This window comes from Pseudonaja textilis, chromosome 1 (genome assembly GCF_049901715.1).
Source record: "Pseudonaja textilis isolate UNSWEBS1 chromosome 1, rPseTex1.2, whole genome shotgun sequence".
Lineage (NCBI taxonomy): Eukaryota > Metazoa > Chordata > Lepidosauria > Squamata > Elapidae > Pseudonaja > Pseudonaja textilis.
In genome coordinates this window covers 157,814,762-157,836,028 of record NC_141990.1, presented here as the reverse complement: position 1 = coordinate 157,836,028, position 21,267 = coordinate 157,814,762, and the positions used below count along the sequence as shown (strand labels likewise).

The following is a 21,267-nucleotide window of genomic DNA, read 5'->3' as shown; positions in this document are numbered from 1 at the left end:
ATCTGTACTTGTACCTTTGGTTTTTCCTGCCAAAGTATAAAACTTTGCTTTTCTCCACATTAAATTTCAGTTTGTTGGATAGGGCCCATTGTTCAAGTCTGTCAAGATCTTTTTGGATCCTGAGCTTGTCTTCTGAGGTATTGGCTGCTCTGGCCAGTTTAGTATCATTTGCAAATTTGATGATTCTATCCCCTCATCCAAGTTATTTATGATGATATGGAAGTGTACCCGGTTGCATGATGCCTTCCTGAATTTTGGCAAACAGGATAGAAAGCAGTAAAAACTGGGTTAGCCTTAATCCTGTTCATGCCAATATTGTCTCCTTGCTCTAGAGTGCAGACCAAGACTCATTGCAAATTAATAATAATAATAAAGCTGGAGAACTCTAGAGCCTGAAGAGAAGTTTCTCCTTGAAGATGGATGGGGTATTATGGCCTTCCAATGGTTTTTGTCTTACATCCATTTTCATCTGGGGAGGTTCAGAAACGGTCCCCTCCTAGGAAGAAAAAGAGTCACCATAGATATAGGGAATGTCTACTATAGGCGACAGAGAACCTAAATTTGCATATGGAGCATTCCTGGGAAAGGTTGATCCCTATTTAGTGTTACCATAGAATCTAAGAACCTTTCCCCAAAGACTCTCTGAGTATCTGTCTAAGCCAGAGGTCTCCAAACTTAGCAACTTTAAGACCTGCGGACTTCAACAGGTCCACAAGTCTTAAAGTTGCTAAGTTTGGAGACCCCTGGTCTAAACATATCTCTCTCTGTAAAATGGGCACAAGAGAAGAAGAACAGACTAGATCTAGCTATGTCTGTTCCTGAAACAGTGATACTTACAGGAAAATTACAGTGGGAATAGATAAAACTCTCCAAAAATAACATCAACATACTAGCGAAACAAGGGAGGGCCCTTGCCCTTAGCAAGTTCTCCCCTGCCCGCCTGCCATGACTAGTGGAGGGGGCTGTAAAACACTGTATCATTGTCACCAGAATAAAGGATAGAAAGGCATGGTAGTAGATATGCATCACATTATGAAGAACTCCTCAAAAGGTAAAGAAAACAGAATAAATCCCTTTGGCCCAGACCACCCATTGTGGTCATCTGCAGATAGGTAGAGTTTTGAACGAGACAAATCCTTTCAGTCTAAAGTTCATTCCCTCATCACATTTTATTGTATTTGTAAACCAAGCTACTGTTGTCTTATACAAGAACAAAGGGTGCGCAAGAGTCCACCCCCAAAAGGACATCATGTGGTTATCCAGCATCCCAGTTCAAACAGCTATTGTGTAATAAATCAGTTCTTGCTTTCCTCTTTTTGCATGTGGGAGATGCACATGCTCTGTTGAGTTCATCTGAGTTTTCAGACATTCTTATATGAATGCTGCTTTGTGCACACTGTGAATTGAATTAAATGGATGAAAGCTGTGTGTGTGTGTGTGTCTATGTGTATGTGTGTTCCCTTGCTTTCCTGAACTCTTGTCTCTCTTGCTTTCCCTTCCTGATGAAAACAAGGCACTGAGTGAATCAGCATCCTACTCTGAGGGTCACAGGATGATTGTTGGTGTAATAGCACCAAGCAATTTGGCTGATAGGAACAGAAGAATCCAAAGAGATTGTTGGAACTAAGCAACCTTTGAAGCTCCAGGAACAGCAAATCATTCGCAGGCTCATATGTTGTTCCTCATTATCCCTGTCTTCTCCCTCTATGTATATAAAACATGGCATTCTTTGGTAGATAATATTTCTTTCAAAAATCTGGTGAACAATTATATTAAATATTTGTTTGAGAGTGGATTTGTGAATGCCAGAGACTGTGCTTTCTCAGAGTGCTCTTTCAGCGATGTACTAGAGTTCCATTGTCCTTTTGTTAATAATCCTGTTAGTCATGAATTATAATGTTTAAAAAATAAAACAAAAAATGTACTCTTTCCTGGTACTTTTAGGACTTCTAGATTTCCCCCCTCCTCACTTTCAAATTTGCAAAGGAGTTTCATTAGAAAAACCACGGATAAATGACACGTTTCATTTTGGTGTAGGCAGTATTTTATTTAGCCAAATGTGATTAGACACACAAGGAACAATGCATAAGCTTTCAGTATACATGCAAAATTTATTTATTCTCCCTTCAAACTTTTCCAGGCAGTGTCTATCACTACATTTTTAGGAATGAATTTCAAATTTAGCATGATCTATAAAGCAGTACTTCTCTGTGTCTGTCCGTAATTTTAATTTCATAATTTCAAACCATTGAGCTTTACTGTTTTCAGATGTGTCTGTTGGAGTAGTGAAATTTCTTAGCCTGCAAAACCATCCTGTTGTCATCTTCATACTTTTCTGAAAGGACCAGTATGTCCTAATGAAAGTGAATTGGCCCAACTTGTCTCAGAACATTAGTATGTAATTTTTTCCCCCATATTATATCTTCCTATTGCAGCTTGAAGCTGACAAGTTGGTTCTTCCGGTAAATTCTGGACCACTCAGCCCCACTCCCAGCCCAACTCCAAAGCCAGAGGCAACCATAATCCCTGTGGAACCGTCTCCCTTGGAAAAGAACAAGTGCTTCTTTGTGGATGAGTCTGAACCTCTTCTTCGCTGCGATTCCACCTCCAGCGGTTCTTCTGCTCTTAGCCGAACAGGGTCTTTTATTACCAAAGGTACTGCTCTCTGCTAGTTTGGAACATCAGTTGTTCATAGGGCCATTGTTTAATTTCATTCAGAATCAGATATAAAGGGAACAGATGGGGCATACTTGGAAGGCAGACTTCACGTTTGTCATGCAAACGTATTTCAAAAACATAGACTGCACATATGGCAAATTATTTAGAAATTGATTTTGGCTTAACACTGTATGATGCCCAAGTCTGCTTAGTATCGTTTATCATTTATACAAATATAGTTTGTATATTTGCTCACCACTGTATAAAAAAGTTGTTGAGATTCTAGAAAGAGTTCAGAGTAGAGCAACAAAGACAATGAGAAGACTGGAGGCTAAATCATATGAAGAACATTTGCAGGATTTGGATATGTCTAGTCTAGTGAAAAGAAGGACTAGGGGAGACATGATAGTCTTCCAGTATCTAAGGGGCTGTCCCAAAGAAAATGGGGTCAACCTATTATCCGAAATACCTAAAGGTAGGGTCTCCTGCTTGGGTGGGGGTTGGACTAGATGAACTACAAGGTCCCTTCCAACTCTGTTAATCTGTTAAAACACTTAGGTCATTTATGGAAATAAGTTGTAATCTGAAACTTCTGAGCCCAATTTATCTGTTACAGGACAACTGGTTCTTTCTGGCTTAAACTATACTAGAAGGAGACATGCCAATTTGGCAACCATACATGCACTGTGTGAACATAATCATCATTCACCTGCTGTATAAGTTTGAGGGTCAAATCACATTGTGCTTGGATCACAGTGGTATAGGGCAGGGGTGTCAAACTCATGTTGTCACAACAGCGTCATGTGACATATCAGGATTTTTCCCTCTTTGCTCACCGGGCGTGGATGTGGCCAGGGTGTGTTGCATCTGGCCGGTGGGCCGGGAGTTTGACAGCCCTGGTGTAGGGAGGGTATTACTACTTTCTCTCTGGGCAGCAGACTCATAGCCCAAGTAAAAGAGTAAACTGCATTTTATTCTATGACAAAAGGAAAACAGCAGAGAGAGAAAAAATCAGTTGTGTCATAGCTTTTTAATATAGAGGAAAGGAGACTTCAGTGATCCCGATTCTCTCATTTCATTACTTCACATTTAGGCTTTCTTCTGTTAGACAGTTGGGATATGCAGGGTCTCATGAGTCGCTGGTCTCATGATGAATGGAGAGCCATTCACCCACCCGCCCTATGATTCTGGGCAGCTTGCAAAAATGTCACAAAAATAAATATTCTACTGAAAGCTTTCAAAAGAAGAATATACATAAAATGCTACAAAAGACAAGAATTTTATGCTGAACATTGGGGGGTGGGGGAGTGGAAGAAGGGGGTTGTTCAATCCTGGTGGCAGTTTGTTCCATAATGCAGATCCTACCGTGGGTAAACTGGCGTTAATTATTGATGTTTTTGTGGCAGGACCTGTTCCCAAAGTCCCCCGTTGATGGTCTTACGACTGTGGCTTGGACTATGGAAACAAGCCACTCTGTAAGCAGGCTATGAAAACAGGCCAGTCTGAATTCGGCATCTGAGTCATAAAGCAGCACTGAAAAGACTGCCAAGCCTAGGGAAGGGTAGCGTCACAGTTTGGGGCAATTCACTCCTTGCAAGTCTGTGATTAACAGACAATTTGTCTTCTCCTTTGATAGAAAAGAAAGACACGGTGCTGCGCCAGGTGCGCCTGGACCCTTGTGACCTGCAGCCTATCTTCGACGACATGCTTCATCTTCTAAACCCCGAAGAACTGCATATTATTGAGGAGATTCCACAAGCAGAGGACAAACTGGATAGGCTTTTTGAAATTGCCGGCGTCAAGAGCCAGGAAGCCAGCCAGACTCTTCTGGATTCAGTTTATAGCCATCTGCCTGATCTGCTTTAGACGTGGGCCTCCAGAGGCCCCCTGCACCTACACCATGGCTGCTGCTTGTATGCGCTTGGCACATGTTAAAAGATAAGACCTGGGCAGGATATTTTATAGAAGTCGTGGCCAGTATTTTCCTCTTAAGATTTCTTTTTCTTTTTTTTCTTGTTTTGTTTTCGGAGAGTAGTTTGCTCTCATGTTTATGGTTTGAATTAAAAGATGTTTTCCCCTCTTCTATTACAACATTTTAATTTTTCATTCAGAGCTGTAATTGTAGCCACTTAAAAACCATGGATTATATGCATTCGTAATTAACTAGCTGGATTTGGACTTGCATTTTAATCCTTTTAACTTTTCAGGAGCCTTTTGGATTTTTTTCCTTTAATTTCAGTTTGATTTTTCTTTGCCCTCTCGTTACAGATACTTTGAACTCTCCTCTGCTCTTTTCATGGTTAGATAGGTCTGCTTTTCCTCAAGATGACTTTAAAGGAAAAAAAAAACTACTGCTGAATGATGCACATTCACTGATGTTTTACTAGCACAGCTATTTATTGTATGGTTTTCACATGGACAAACAAATCACGATAAGTGACTTGCGCTTCTCTGGAACTAGGATGTTGAAACCTTTCAACTGTAACTTCTTCAGCCTTCCAGACAATGAGACAAGGCCTGCAGCTGAATGTAATTCTCTTTTGCTTGACTTAAGGGAGAGAGTGTTGCCTTGGCCCTGTAGGATCTCAGCAGGCTTAATCACTTGGGAGTAGCACCTGGAGCTGGACTCTGGAAAGTAAAGGAGAACCCTGGTGGTGCCACATTTCTCATTCTATAAGATTTATTGACATGTGCTTCAAAAATGGCCTTTTGTGGGTTTTTATACAGATGTGGCCAATAAGTATATTTCAAGGCCTTCATGTGGTCATTGAAATCCTTCCCCATCCCCACCTCACTTTTTATTAAAAATGCTGCATTGTGAAAAATCCTGCCTCTGCTATATTTGCATCCACTGTGCTCCAGGTATAAGTCGATCTACAATCATGCTTACTTAGGAGACAATATTGCAGGGTGGCAACATGATAAGAGGTGATGGAAGGAGAAGATAATTTTTTTTGAAGGGGTCGGGGGAGACAGTTGCCTTCTGGTGTACTAACTTATTAATAAATACTAGGTGTTTGCCATGTGATAATGTTTCTGTTTATCCTCCATAACTAGTTGGGGACTTTAAAAGCAATTCTTGCTGTCAGGCAGGGGCTCAAATGAAATCATACCCTGAGCTCAAGTACATGTGTCTGCATAAGAAAGGAGCAGTTATGAAGATGGGAAGGATGATGGACTATCAAATCTGGCGCACCAGTTTGATGTGGTTAAAGCATCAGGCAAAGACTTTGAGACTATGAGTTTTAGTCTTGCCTCAGGCACAAAGCAGTGGTGGTATTCTACCAGTTCAGCCCCGTTCAGCCAATCCGGTAGCGCCGATGAGCGGTGGAGACACTCTGCTGTTGGGCCCACCCGCCACCTGGGTTCCCATACTTTTTATCCTTTATTCCCTGGTTTTGAAGTGCAGCTGCTTTGCGTGGCATAGTAGATTGCCACACAGCAGCCGATGAAGCCACAGGGAGAGTGCAGGATTGCAGGAGGTGAGTCGGAAAGCCTCTGTGCCTGCGCAAAGTGTGCATTTGGCGCACGTGTGCACAAAAGCCACGCCCACCTAACCAGTGGTAAAAAAAAAAATGAAATGCACCACTGGCACAAAGGTGGCTGAGGTGACCTGGCCTGACATTCTTTCAGCCCTTGGAAGAAGATAAGGTCAAGCCCACTTCTAGAATCCTGCTAATAAAATTGCAGGGACTAATCCATGAAGTTGCCAGGAGTCAATACTGACTCAAAAGCACTCCACCACCCAAAAAGAAAACCCCACCCAAAGAGAAAGTAATGGAAGGTCATACAGCTATTCTGGAGTCAAAAGGCTCACTGTTTTTAACTCCTTTAGACATACTGGCTGCCCTGCAGAGCTTTCATGATATGTTATTGCACTTTCAGGGTGGATACTTATATATGAACCTAACACAGACATTCAAGTAGTTCAGATTTTTTAAAAAAAAAAAAACGAGCACATTTCTCATGTCTTTTTCATTGGTCGAATGTTACAATTAAGCTGACTTCACAGAGGAGGAGAATTGCAAATTAGTTTACCAGGGTGTTGCAACGCTCTGGATTTGGCACAAAGGGCAGAGTTAGTACAGTTGGTAGGCACGGAGTTGAATAGTCTCAGCCCTGTGGCCTGTAGCTGAGTAACAATGATTAAGGGGCAATGTTCTTGGCACACTCTGTTTGCATTCGGGGCTTTTTGGTAGAAAACATAACTTTTACTGCTTCTTGTAAAATAATAGCATTCCTTGATTCACAACTTACGGTAAGCAGGCTTTAAATCTCTTCTGGTAGAATCAGGCATGCAGCTTAGGGTTGCAAATTGTTTATTGCTTGGAGGATTAAAGTCTGTCTTGCACCTTGAGTAATGCTTATTCTGCCCATTTGGCTGAGGCTGTCTTTCAGCAATTTCTCAGACTCAAAACCTTTGTAAGGGATTCTCAGAAGTAAAGAAGCTGCAGTTAATCTACCTCAGATGTTGACTCATTAGGGTGACTCTTAACACATCGCAGAAGGGAGAATAGTGAGACCTTTAGTGCTAAAGGCTGTGCGGCACTAAAATTACAAAGCCAAAAAATTTGGAGCATGTGGGTTGTCTGTACTCACAGAGCAGCTGTCGGTAACTTCTTAAAGCAATTGCAGAAGGATCCTAGGGGGAAAAAGGGGGAAAAGTGTCTCGTCTGCACTGAAGCATCATTTTGCTTTCAGATCCAAAGTGCTGCACTGCCTCTATAACTTTAGAATCTCAGACTTCTTTCTTCCTTGGGTGGTCCCGCAATCTATATGAGATTCAATCTATTGGCAATCTTATCTGTTTGATTGTAGCCCTGTTCTACTCACTGAAAAGTCAATCGGGCTTTTTGCGGTTTGAATGTCAATCTGCATCTGATTGGTAGGCACCTAAAAGAAGAAGAAGATGCCAGTTAGAATGATCAGAAATTAAGACATAATCTCTAGGAGCCAGCAAAGGGACGAGCATGTTCCTTTTGGATATAGATTTTACTAGAACTTCAAAATGTATCACTGTTCACTCATTTTTATGAATTCATTCATTTTTCAAGTTCATTTACAGTAGGTGAGACACTGCCAGTTAATTTAAAGGCTAAAAGCCTAAGAGTAGACCCTAGTGGAAGAGAGACATAACATACATTTGGTAAAGTCAGCAGTTGGGATGGAAAAAATGGAAAGAGCTCCTTTAAAACTGCATGTCACTTTAAAAACACTTTATTTTCAGTGGTTCTCCATGCGACGTGGAAATTCATATCAGGTAAGAACGGCTACTTGACATTTCTGCAAATATCAAGTAACAGCAATGAGGTCTAACCTTCCAAGAATGTTGACCTTTACTCCGGAAATGTTTCCCCATTTGAGTTGGGCACAGAATTAGCCATTCTTGAGCTTTACATGGTGATGTCACGGTAGTTACCTTGTACAGATCCCCTACTTGCCCTCATTTCCTATAGGTGTTCCAGCTGCTTGCCTTCAACAGTAAAGTTCAAGACATTGATAAAAGATGCAGCAATTAGCTACAGAGATTATTTCTGAGAAAAGCATTGGGGGGAAATGGAAGAATCTGAGAAAAGCAGACTCTCATTCCTGATTTGGTTGTAGAAAACACATGGATGCTCCTAAGTGACTGGAAGAGCTGAGCTTTGTGTGGCTTTTGGTGTCTGTAAAGAAAGGAAGGCTATAAGCTGTGGTCACGTTTAAAAAGGGAACAATCTACTTGGCTGGATAGAAACTACATCTGCAGAATTCACTGCATTTTGGAAACGGGACTGCATTCCTCATAGTGTGCAACCCTTTGAATTGTAATCTTTCTATAGCAGATATGGCTGTTTCCTTAATGGATAAGGCAGCCTTCACAAGATTTTTAACTCTTTTATCCAAACATCTGCTACATTTTTTATCTATTAGTTCTGCTAATTATTCCTTACTGTGTCAATTGGATCCCTTAGCATGGAAACTGGAATGTGCCCCAAAGTCCAACTGCAATATTTTATATTTTAGCCTAATTGCAGTAAATGTTATTCCAAAGCAGGGTTTAATAGAAGACACAACTGGAATTGTAAAAAAAGTAACAGCTGATCAAAAAAATTATCTGCCTAATGAGTGGAGAGGGTATTTCTACACCAGAGAGCTTCTCAAATGATTCACTGTATCCATGACCAAGGTTTTCCAAGATGAGGCACCTTTGGCTCAGAAGCTGTGAACACATTTGTACAGTACGTGAGCAAACACCTTTCCTTTATAACAAGGGTCTCCAAACTTGGCAACTTTCAGACTTGTGTACTTCAACTCCCAGAATTCTCTAGCATGGCTGGCACATTCTGGAAGTTGAAGTCGACAAGTTTTAAAGTTAACAAGTTTGCAGACCCCTGCACTAAACTACTGTGTGATTCTAGGTAATTGGAAACTTTGCGTAAGCTCCGGGCCTCAATGAAAACCACACTAGGATGCAGCCAAGAACAGCTTTTCAATGAACCTCTGTGGATATTTTTTAAATTTCCAAGCAGAGGGCAACAACCTCCAACTTAAAGCAATATCTTTTTTAAAAAATTAAATGACATTTTGTCCATATATTGGATAGCTTATAGTTCATGTTAACATGTTCATTGGCAATACACTTACGGATTTAAATACATTATTTTCTGTTTATGGGAGAGGAATACCAATATTATCTTCCAAACAATGCAACTTGTATTGTGTTGCTCATGTGGCCTTAAAGCTATCCATTCTATTAGGTGCTGCCTAGTTTGCTGAAAGCGTTTCCATTCTTCATTTAAGAAAATTCTTTGTCATCTGTGTTTATTGACTGTTCCTTCAAACCATTTATGAAAGTTAGTTTGTTAAATACTGAATGATGCAAGGCTGATAGAAGTTTTAGGTGTGACATCATAGCTTGAGCATAATCACTCAACAACCTTTGAGAATCAAGTGGAATGAAGTGATTTCCCTGCTCCCATGTTTTACACCATAGAAATTATACTTCCAATTTTTCAAACAAAAGCCATCAGCATGTGCTTCAATAGAACGTTTTGCATTGTCTCATAAATAGAATGAGTCTGTTAAAATACTGGTCCTTTGTTCTTAGAAATGTTGAATACTCCTGAGACAGAATGGCTCTGCAACCTTTGCTTTATATAGGGGAAAAGCCTAGAACACACTTATTCCAGATTTGATTGTCTGCATCTCAAGGGCACCTGCTGCACATATGTCAACACCAAATTTCAGTGTCCCCGACTCCCGACCATCAGCAATATTAGATCTCTGCCTCACCCTGTAGTGTTTCTGCCTACCCACTGATTTCTCTTGGAGGACTTGTCAGGTCAAAGTGTTCCGAAAGCATCAGACTTCACTCTGTCCAAAATAGAAAAGGGAAGATTTGCCTAGTGTAGCAGGGGCATTAAAACAATTTTAACTGTATGAGTTTAGTCCTCAATAGTTAGGCACGCTTCTCAAAAGCACACATTTTTCTCAAGAATTTAACAAAGGCCTTTTTTTCCCCCCTCAAAATATGGAGATTAATTGGTAACAGTGGTTGTGACTTTCTAAGTGACCTGTACCTCTTCTTGTTCCTGTCCTTATCTAGATCAGGACAGGTCAATGCAGTTGACTCGGACTATTGACAAAATATATGGGCTACTGCAATCAAGTAGGAGTCATTTGGTTGTTGCTCTCTCAAAATGATAAATACGTTCATGTTTTATACTTAGAAATGACAAAAGTGCATTAGGGCTATGCCAGGTTTGGAAAAAGATTTGAGGACATGCCTCAGACCTTGCATGAGGGCAGAAGGAATGCCAGAGGCAGTAAAAGGTTAAAAAATTCAAGCACTGAACAGGCCCATAAATCAAATATTTCCTTTTGAATAGCCATCTTGTGTCCTGCTAATCAATTTTCAAGGATGTGTTTTACAATTGATAAAATATAATAAAGTTTGCAGGTGTTTCTGAATGTTACAATGAAAATAATAATAAAAGAGTAACTGAGAAAGTAAAGAGTAACCAAGAATAAAGAGTAACTGAGGATGAAAGAAGCTGGGACACTGTCTCTCTCTGAAGATGGTTAATCGGCATTTTCTCCACTGGAAGTTGGAACCAAGCAACCCCACTTTCTCCGGGCTTCAATGCAAACTTGAAAAGAACTAATGCTGTCAGTAGTTTACTGATTTACATTAATGCAACTCTTACAGCAGCTACATTTTTTTATCCAGTGTCATAATAAAGCCTGGAAATGGACAGATCTAACAAATAATCAGAGTTGGAAGGGACCTTGTAGGTCATCTAGTCCAGGACAGGCTACTTTAAAGAATAAGAATGCCTTAAAATGATTCGAAGAAGTCCCTTACACCCCAAACAGCATAACATCTTTTCACTAATGTATACAGTACATTAAAGTGGGTATGTTGTTTATCTGATTTCTGCATACAATGTGCGTGGGGAAAGGTGCACCTGTTTCAGTAAGTGAGATCATTAAGCAATGACTTGTTTCACGCTCAAATGGAAGAGCTGTTTGCTTTCAGAAACAGAAGAGGGTTGGTGTGCTTGCCGGTGGGGGTGGGGTGGGGTGGGGGGCAAGCATTTCTTTCAAATAATTTTTGATGGCTGCACAGTCCAAATATGCACATTTCTAATAATCATCTGTATAAATTGGAACAAAATTTGGCACAGTTAACTGCCAAAAATTAGCAGATAAATGAATCAAAGCACCTAAGGTTTTAGGTATTGTGGCAAATTTTGGAATATTATTCAGTGGGTTTAGAATTCAAGCTTCTCTTTGATTTTGTCAATGTATTTATAATTAACGTAAAGTGACAGGGCTTGAGAGAGTACAAGAATTCTGGCCTGAATTTCTTGCTCAGGCCTCCATGGAGGGAACAGGACACTTGGGTTTCTTTCACCTGCTTTCTTTCTCCATTTCCTGACACCCAGCTGAGTTTCAAAGAAACCCACCCTTGGTTTCCTCCTGTTTTAAACAGCTTTTTGTGAGCCACAGCTTGTTACCTCATTTCCTGTTTTCCAACACTAGCAATAGGTGTTTGTCACAAAAGGAGATTGTTGTTATAAACCTATCTGATGAAAATTGTGTTAAATCATGGGTGTCAAAACTCATAGCGTCACATTGCCATCATGTGACGCTTCACGACATTTTTCCCATTTGGGGAGCTGGGGTGAACGTGGCCCGTTTGCCACTCCTGTCAGTTAAATCATAATGCCCTTTTTAAAAAAATCCCCACTTCATCACCATTTTTCTTTAGATGAAAAGCCTCAAAAATGGTGAATGTTCCTCAAATGTATCTAACACATTCCCTTGCTTTTATCTACTGTACTATACTGTGATAGATTTATGGTATTTCAGGCAAGACCAAACCACAGAATTCATAAATACTGTACATACCAAACTGGACATTTTATTGTATTCCAATTTACCTTTCTATCTAATAGGACCTCAAGATACCAGAGGGTAAATACATGTTCATGCTAACTGAGGAGAATGGAAGGTGGAAGCCAATATCTATCTTATCATACATACAGTATTTAGTTTAGATTGCATTTCCATCTATTCCAGGAACTTTGGGAAAGATGCCTCTGAAGCTTTTTGCAGAGCATTAGTTTGCATCTAAATAAATTTGTGTCATTTTCAGCCTAGCCCCCTAATTGCTCTCTATAACTCCAGATAAGGTTTCTGGAAGAATGTGCTTGATTAAGATGCCAGGTTCATAAACTGAAATCCAAGCATGTACAATATGGAATGCCTGGATTAGCGGATGGATCATAATTGGTCCACTAAATCCACCAGCATCTACTTTCTGATTAACTGGCCTTCTGCTTTTCGAGCATTACAAGTATAACAAGATTATTTTTATTCAAGGACAGCTGCAATCTGAATAAAACAGACAAGGAAACTAAAGAAATGCTGCAGCACACCAAAATGTTTATGGGAGAGGAGTAATCAATAGTATGATTGGAAATAGCATCTAGAAGTAAAGATTGAAAGAAAAATAATAAAAAAAGAACATTGTATCTTGGAAGAGTTATATTATTATTATTCATCTAATGGCATTTGCTAGGCATATTAAAGGCATTTTATTCCACAGTTCCATAATTAAAATCTTCTTACAAGTAGTTTCATGCATCAAAGAAAAAGATCAGCATATTGTGATTCCATGCAGCAAATAAAAGCAGTAAGGCTCACCATTATGGTCTTTTTGCTGAAAAAAACACACCTTTAATTTATGGTTTTGATGATTAGAAAGGGTAGTTTATGAAAATTATGATGCAACGAGAGAGGGGGGGGGGGAGAGAGAGAGAAATATAAATGCACTTATAACCACTGTCAGAAAGATGGGAAATCTTTTCTTTTTCTATTTTCTTTCATATTTATTTAATATTCTTTTTTTCTTTTCTAATATTGTTAATATTTTTATCTTGTTAAAAGTTTTTCATTAAAAATGAGAGAGAGAGAGAGAGAGAGAAGGTAAATGTTCCCCTTGCACATACATGTTAGTCGTTTTGGGCTCTAGGAGGCAGTACTCATCTCCATTACAAAGCTGAAGAGCCAGCGCTGTCTGAAGATGTCTCCGTGGTCACATGGCTGGAAAAATGTACATGATATCATAAACCAGGTCTTCTTTTGATAAAGTTAGTAAGGATCTCCACTCAGCCAAACAAAAATGCGCCACTTTGAACTCACATGATACTTTCAAGGCTTATGTAAAATTGTGGACAAATGTCAACTTTGTTCAAGCTGTGCCTTAAAATAGTTTATGGATCCCTTGGCTCTACAGAGCAGCTGCTACATACTTTGCAACTTGCCATCAGTACTGCTCATCTATCTTCTAACCTACTAAAATTCTCCAGTAATGTTAAGTTCACAATTTCCACCCCATAAGGCCAGACATGTCGACTGCAGAGTCTCTGAGAATTATGGTCCAGACTGAGCTATCTGCTCCAAACAATGGTCAAAGGTATTTAGTTAAGGAATACTAGCAGATTGGATAGATAGAAACAGTGGACACTTATTTTTCTGGTTTCCTGACTCTATTTTTGTTCTTATGGTCCAGAGGGCTACCTCTAGGAATGGAGCTGGGCTTTTTCCCCCTTGGCCATTTAGACTTTGTCCTAATTCTGGAGTCTGCCAGTAATGCTAATATTTGTCAAGGCTGCTGTGCATGCGAAGCCTTATAATTATTACTAGATGCTTGCTAGTAAAAAATTGCTTGAAGGAATAAGACACACTGCCTGATTGAGGAAGAAACTGTTTTGCTTTCCATAAACAAGACAGTGCTTGGAAAGTGAAAACTCTCATTTGTGGGACACAGAAGGTGCCAAGTAATAAGGTTGCTTTCACCTGCCAGCAAGTTTTTTTCTAGGGTTGTTACTGCACAAAAAGCGTTTTGTTTGCTTCACCTGGAGACAGCCCAACCAAGTTATCCAAAATAAGATCACGCTGACACATCAATGAGAATTTGAAGTAAAGCTGATGGTTCAGTATTCTTTGTTCATGTTCAGTTATGGGACATGAGATTCTATGGACCAAAAAGTGACCTTTATTTATTTTTAAGTATTAATGTTATTGCTCATGTTACATCATAGAGCACGTAAAGTAAGATGTAAAACGATTGACAAGATTGCTTATCCTGAAGGTTAATATGAAAAGAAGAGTAGATCTCATGTCAGATCTCATATTGGACTAAGAGTAAATTAAAAATATTTGGAAACCAGATGAATAACAAAAATATTTGGGTACATACTAAATGGGGTATATTAGGACACTATATATTTATCCATAGAATTGACTCTAATTATGATTAACTCTAATTTTCTTCTAAAAAAAAAAAGGGTGATATCAGAGTCCATGAATATTCAATAATCTTTCTGAATATTGGCTTTCCAGTTGCATGGAGAAATGGAGATTTTATAAAGAAACATGAATTATGTTAAAAGATCTAAATCCCATAATTAAGTAATGTTTATGCTATAAAAAAACCCAAAATACTGCAAGAAGTGTGTAAAGGGTTAAATTCTCCAGAATATACCAGTTAGAGTCATACAAAAAAGAAGGAATGGTGGAAGTAGTTCCCCAAATTAGGTCAGATTGCCTAATAGTAGAATCAAAATAAATGTGGTCATTACAAATGAAATTATTGGGAGATGTTGCAGATATCAAATTACATCTGACATTATACCATAATGAAGCAGTGGTCATCAATTCTCACTCCAGGACTTTAATTCACACTCATTTTTCATTTTATATTCAAAACACTTGGGAAGGAGCTAGTCATATTCACTCTTGACATGGATGGAGATGAACTTTTTTCAGAATTAGATTTTTTTTTAACATGTCGACAGTGCTCTTTCAGCTGTGCCTCCACTATTGCCTTCTATATTCCTCTCCATTCAGGGTGTCCCTTCTTAATTCAAGGTTGATTGAAAAAAATGCTGTTCCTCTAGGTAGGCTTTAAAGGCAACCACTTAGTGAATTGGAATCCAAGGTTAATAAGAAATGTGTAGATACTTAGACTGGCCTACATTTTTGTGTGCTTCTAATCTAAATAGTATTTAACAAGACAAAAGCATATAGTGTTATTCTTTTTTTCTTGTAAAACAGTCTAAATGTGAAAAGCATTTCAATGGCATGTAAATGATGTGTAAAAAATTGTCATCATACTCAGAGAAGGAACTGGTTGCAATTCTGAAACAACATCAGAAAAGTTTCCTATATATATAAAACTCTCCTCATCAGGCCATGCAATAATAGCATACCTGATAGACTTCTCCCTGCAGACTACCAGGACTTTCATCAATGTTTCAAATGTGATCTACAAATATTCAATATTTAAAACAAAAGACCTGCATTAAAAATGAATTTTAAAAGCAGCTCTTCTGATATTCAGATGGATGAAGTGAAAATTAAATAAGCTGACTTTAAATACTCAGTAGTTCCTGAAGTAGGGCTTATTTACATTTACTTTCTTATGGAAGAAAGTGATAAAATATATAGAAACAAAAGTAGAGCTGTCCACTACATGAAGTGGCAGATCAAAAGGCTGAATTGTTCCCCACCTCTATCCCTCATTTCCTCTTTCACAGTCATTTATCCAAGGATCTCAAACTAGCACAGTTCTAGTTGAGGGATTATAATATTCTTGGATAACTACAGTTGTTTTCACCCTACTGCATATTTTAGATAACTTGGAAACTCTGTAAACTGAAAAAGTGCAAAGGAGCAAAAAGAATCTAGCATGTAGCTTCATATAATAATGATGGCAACACCAAAGGGGAATACTGTAAATATTTCTCAATATGAATGCTAGCAATTTGGTGGAATTTTTGTCAAAGGTGTTTTTAAAGAGTGGTTTGACAAAACTGTGCGTCCTTGCTTCTAAATTTTTCATAGAAATTACAAATTTTAATATTTCCAGACTTTGCCAACAAAACTAACTGGTTCACATTGATTTTCCATCTCTGTCATTTTTATTTATAGCCAGAAGTAAAAATAAACATCTTCACATTCATATACATCTGGTGTGGGCCCAGGATTTAAACTAGATATTTTGTGCATTTCTTCTGAACTTGATTGCTGTTTAGTTTGGCTTCAACTTATGTTAATTGTATACATTTGACAGGATTCCTTTGTTATAATCGGTATTAGAAAGAGAAAGGACTTCTGAAAGTTTCTTTCTTTCTTTTCTCCCTCCTTACATAAGCACTTAAAAAATGTTTACCACAAGACATTAAAGTAATATTGCAATTCACAGGCAAAAACACTTGCAATATTGAAGATACATATTTTTACATCTACATTTTTTGTATTTGGTTAGTTAGTTTCTAAGGCTATCCACAAACCAATGCATCTCGGCTTACAGAGGGTTAAAAATAGGTAAGAACTAATGAAATAACAATGTGAAAACAATGGCAATCTACCACAATTAATAGGTTCACATCAAAGATGGTATTCAGCAAGTTTGTGATTACCTGAAGTGTAACACAAATGTAACAAAATCCAAAACGTAAATAAATGTCCTTTAATGCCTCCAACTTGGCCCCACTGTTCAATAACTCTCAGTTAGAGATAAAACTTACTCAAAAATAGTCTTCAAAAGAAAGCAATACAGCCCAAACTTAATGAGCAGATAGAGGCGAAATAAAAAACCAAACAAACTACAATGAAGACATTTCCACAATGGACCAGAATAAGTAATTACCAAATTCAAGGAGATAACAAGGCACAGTCTGTTGGAAGGATGGCAACCAAGATAACTTCAGCCCAAAATAAAACACGTTTTGCTTCTGGCAACGCTGTGTTGTAACCATCTCTCTTATATACTATTCTCCCCAGCTGCAACTAATGAGGGGGATCATGGCTACTTCCTCTCTCATAAGCCAAATTGTTTCCTTCTCCGTTCCTCCCTGCGTGTCCTAGGATGAAGAAGGGATGGGCCTGGTTCTTCCTCTGACTGCCCAACCGGCCTCTGCCCTTCCCCACCCTCATCCACAACCTCTGGAGCCACACCTCCACTCCCTGTCAGCTGTTCCTCCTCTCCTTCAAGAGTCTGACTCTACCAAGGGCATGACAAGGTTCTGACCAGTTCTGGAGAACCGGTAGCGGAAATTTTGAGTCGTTTGGAGAACCGGAAAATACCACCTCTGACTGGAGATTTTACAGTATCCTTCCCCTGCCCCGCCCACCAAGCCCCGCCCATAGAACCGGTAGTAATTTTTTTGAATCCCATCACTGGTTCACATACTATCATCAACTCTGTCCCTGTGCAAAAATGTAGGGTTTTTTAATGCTGTCTGAAAGGTCAACAGGATCAAGATTGTGTGATCGCTCAGGGATTGCTTTTCCAAAAAAAACAGCCAAAAGCAGGCCTCCTGGGTCCCATGAGTGACACTGCTTTATGGATGGGATATGGGACAGGCAGTCCTGTCCAATCTTATATAACTGCATGTATACTGACACTTTTTAAAGTAATTGGGCATGTCATATCTTGGCACTCAAGGTAAATTTTGCCTGTCGGAATGTGATGAGGTCATGCTGATCACTACAGCAACCTGACCTTAAAGTGCAGGCGGAAGATATATGTGCCAATCATTTGCAGTATTAAGAGTCTGGCCTTTACTGTCTGGGATAATTATTGACCAGGCTATTAATGGCATGAAAAAGGAACTGCCAGAAATGTTTTTCTTCTTCTTCTTTTTTTTAATAAAGTTTTATTTGGGTTTTCACACATACAAAATACAAGTAAAACATCTTTTTTGAAAATAGCATGGTCCCGGGTGGAACTTCTTTATACAGACACAAAACTCAATTTCATGCTCCTTTTTGTATTCTATTCCATATCTTATACTATTCTACATTTTCTATATAGTTTTTCCCTTCTTTTAATTTTCTCTTTTAATTTGATTTTGATTATCTCATCTCAATTCAAATCATTATATTTATACTTTTGTCTGTTCTGTTTCAATTTCATATTATCTTTTCTCATTAAACAAATTTTCTCCTGTAGTTACTAACTGGAGTATGACACCTTTATATCTTTTAATTACATCCATTCAACTCTTATTTAAACTTCAGTATATACCTTAAGGTTATGACCTTCAATATAATACATAATACATAACTTCCAATCGAATTCTGCTTGGTACATTCTTATAATACCCACTATATTCTTTTTAAAAAAGGATTATAAATATATGTAATTATAAACCCTCATTCCATTCCAATTCAGTTCTATCATTAATAATTATTAAAATCTTAACATTTTAGCATTTCTTTTCTAAACACCTGCCAGGTCATTCAGATCATTCCCCCTCAAAGATTTATTTTGATTTGATTAATCAGGCAGGGCTGGCCTATTTTAAGGTTGTTCACTCATCAAAAGCTACTCCAGCTTTAAGGCTGCAGACGATTTCTGAGCAGATGTGCAGTTCATAAGGGTTTGGTTTCTTTTCTGTTTAATCAGACAGGGATTGATTTCAAGAGCTCAGTCTATTTTGTAACATGAATCCTAGAACAAATTATCCCTCCTAAACATTTTAAACTCCAACAGGAACATCTCATGATAATTTGAGATATTGCCCTGTGCAACACTTCTTTCCTTTTCTAATCCTTTTGAAAATTTTGTTGGCTTTGCTGTTGAGAAAGGAGACAAGGGTTACACTCAGCTCTTTTAAAGACAGCAAGGCTGTTCATGAACAATGGAGCTGCTAATCCACATCAGGCTCTTCTCTGTCCATTTCTCTGTGGAGCAGAGTGATGGCATCCAGACCAGATTTTCAGCATGACAAACCAATCACTACAGATTTGACTAGCAGATCATCTACTCTCAACTGCTAGTTAAGATGATGCCACTCTTTGTCTTGGTATCTTACCGTTGCACCAGTGGTGGGATTATTATTTTTTTACTACTAGTTCTGTGGGCGTGGCTTGGTGGATGTGGCAGGGGACGGAGACTGTAAAATCTCCATTCCCACCCAACTCCTGTGGAAAGGTTACTGCAAAATCCACATTCCTTCTCCACTTGCGTTCCAGCTCCGTTCTCCCATGCAGGACAACAAAAGAAGAGCCAGACGATCAGTTGGGACTCGGGCGGCAGAGAATAGATGGTGGCGGGGCCAGTCAAAGGTGGCATTTGCCGGTTCTCTGAACTACTCAAAATTTCCACTATCGGTTCTCCAGAACTGGTCAGAACCTGCTGAATTATATTAATATAATATGTTTTGCTGCCAGTCCAAAAAACAAATCACTCTCCCTCCGAACACAAACGGCTTACACTGGTTAATGAATCTGTTGTGACTGTCCAGCATTTTTCACCTACCCTTCACCAAAAGTAGCAGGCTTACAGAAGAGAGGTGGGGCAAGTTTTTTGGAACCAATGATTTCGGAGAAAGAATATTAGTGGTACAACATAAGGTTTATCTGTAAAAGGTCCTATGGCTGAATTCTCGCCATCTTCTCATAAGATTATTGGAAAAGATCGAAAATCCCAGAAGATCATTGCCAATTCTAGACAACAATATTGGTGTGTGTGTGTGTGCGTGTGCCAAATAAGTGGCACAAGAGTATCGAAAGATACATATTCAGCATTACAAGACAAGATAGAAAGACCTGCCCATGGATTAGAGAACAAATGAAAGCATGCAATGTTATCAAGAGAGTAAAAGAATTAAAATGGAAATGGGCTGGTCACATAGCAAGAAGAACTGATGGCAGGTGGACCAAGGCAGCCATAGAATGGATCCCAGTTGGTAAAAAGCATTCATGAAAGAGGCCTGAAGCGAGATGGATTGACAACATCAGAAAGTATTGCAGGCCCAATTGGCAAAAAAAACTCAGGACCTTATTAGTTGGAAACATGTGGAAGAGGCCTTCATCCTTTATATATATGACAACTTTATTTCAAAACCTGTATATAGGACAAATATGACATTTGAATATTTCAAAACTCACACACACAGACATATATAGGTTTTGAAATACTCAAGTGTCTTTTCTCTGTCTTTTATTTACACTTGGTTTCGTAAGAAGTGGTTATTTGGCCAAATGATCCAAAATCACACCAAACATTAGGAGAAAATGCCTTTGATGAAATTTCTGGATAAACAACAGAATCCTTTTGACTTGTATCCATCCCCCCTCTAGTGTCTGGCGCTGGAACAGCAGAAAAAGGAGGAAAAGCACAAAGAGTTCAGCCAGTTGCATTCTGCAGATCTGCACATAAGGTAAAGTTATTCTTCCAAACTTACACATAGCCTAATGTTCTGGCCTGTGATTTTTTTTTTAAATCATTGTAACTGTAATTCACTTTTTGTTATTCTTTGAATTCTTTGGAATTCATTTCAAAACTCAATAGCATGTCAGGCATCTGCAATTATTTCAAATACGTTCCCCAGAACTAATGTCAACTGCAAGAAATATCCTAACTCCAAAGAGAATACAAAGAGATATGGCCACATTGGGGTGTGTGTGTGTGTGTGTGTGTGTCCTGCAAGGCAACCTCTGGGCCATAATCAAGAAATGGGACAGAACCAGGACAATCTAAACTGAACACATTCTTAACTAGACATTAAATACAAATACAGAAATACAAATGTTCTGCAGAAACCGCTTTTCTCTCTGTCATGCTGGCTAACAAGCATTGCTTTGAGGAGAGAACTGCACTATTAAGTAATGGCAGCATTTCAAAAGAGAAGTGTGTTTTTTAAAAATATCAGCATAAATAATTAAATTAACCCCTCCCCCCTTTCCCACAACAATCTCTAATTGCAGTTCTCCATGAACACAGCCCAGCCTTATACTGACTCCCACCAGGAGAGGATGGCTGAGAATGCAGAAGCCGTTTGAGTCCAGAGGTTGCACAATCTCTTCTTACCTAAGTACATAACGGGGTGGGTAGCAAGGATGTGTGTGCATTTCTTAATTTTGAAGTTCCTTTGAAAAGAATCTGGTTTAAAAGGAGTATAAGGAGGCGGAGCGAACACAGCTTTCAAGGTAAAATAAATGATTAGGTCAGAGGTCTCCAAACTTGGCAACTTTAAGGCCAGAGGTGATATTCAGCAGGTTCCAACCAGTTCTGGAGAAATGGTAGCGGAATTTTTGAGTAGTTCA

At 38.9% G+C, this 21,267-nt stretch overlaps 1 protein-coding gene across 1 annotated transcript in view; it reads left to right on the top strand.

The window, feature by feature from the left end:
• The window catches only part of TNFRSF21 (TNF receptor superfamily member 21), a 36,062-nt gene extending 30,376 nt beyond the window's left edge, over window positions 1-5,686 (top strand). The window contains exons 5-6 of the mRNA XM_026707699.2: window positions 2,436-2,655; window positions 4,295-5,686. Coding sequence (XP_026563484.1) covers window positions 2,436-2,655; window positions 4,295-4,524 — 450 coding nt within the window. The 3' untranslated portion in view covers window positions 4,525-5,686. The remainder of the gene's footprint in view (window positions 1-2,435; window positions 2,656-4,294) is intronic.
• Window positions 5,687-21,267: the final 15,581 nt, after the last annotated feature.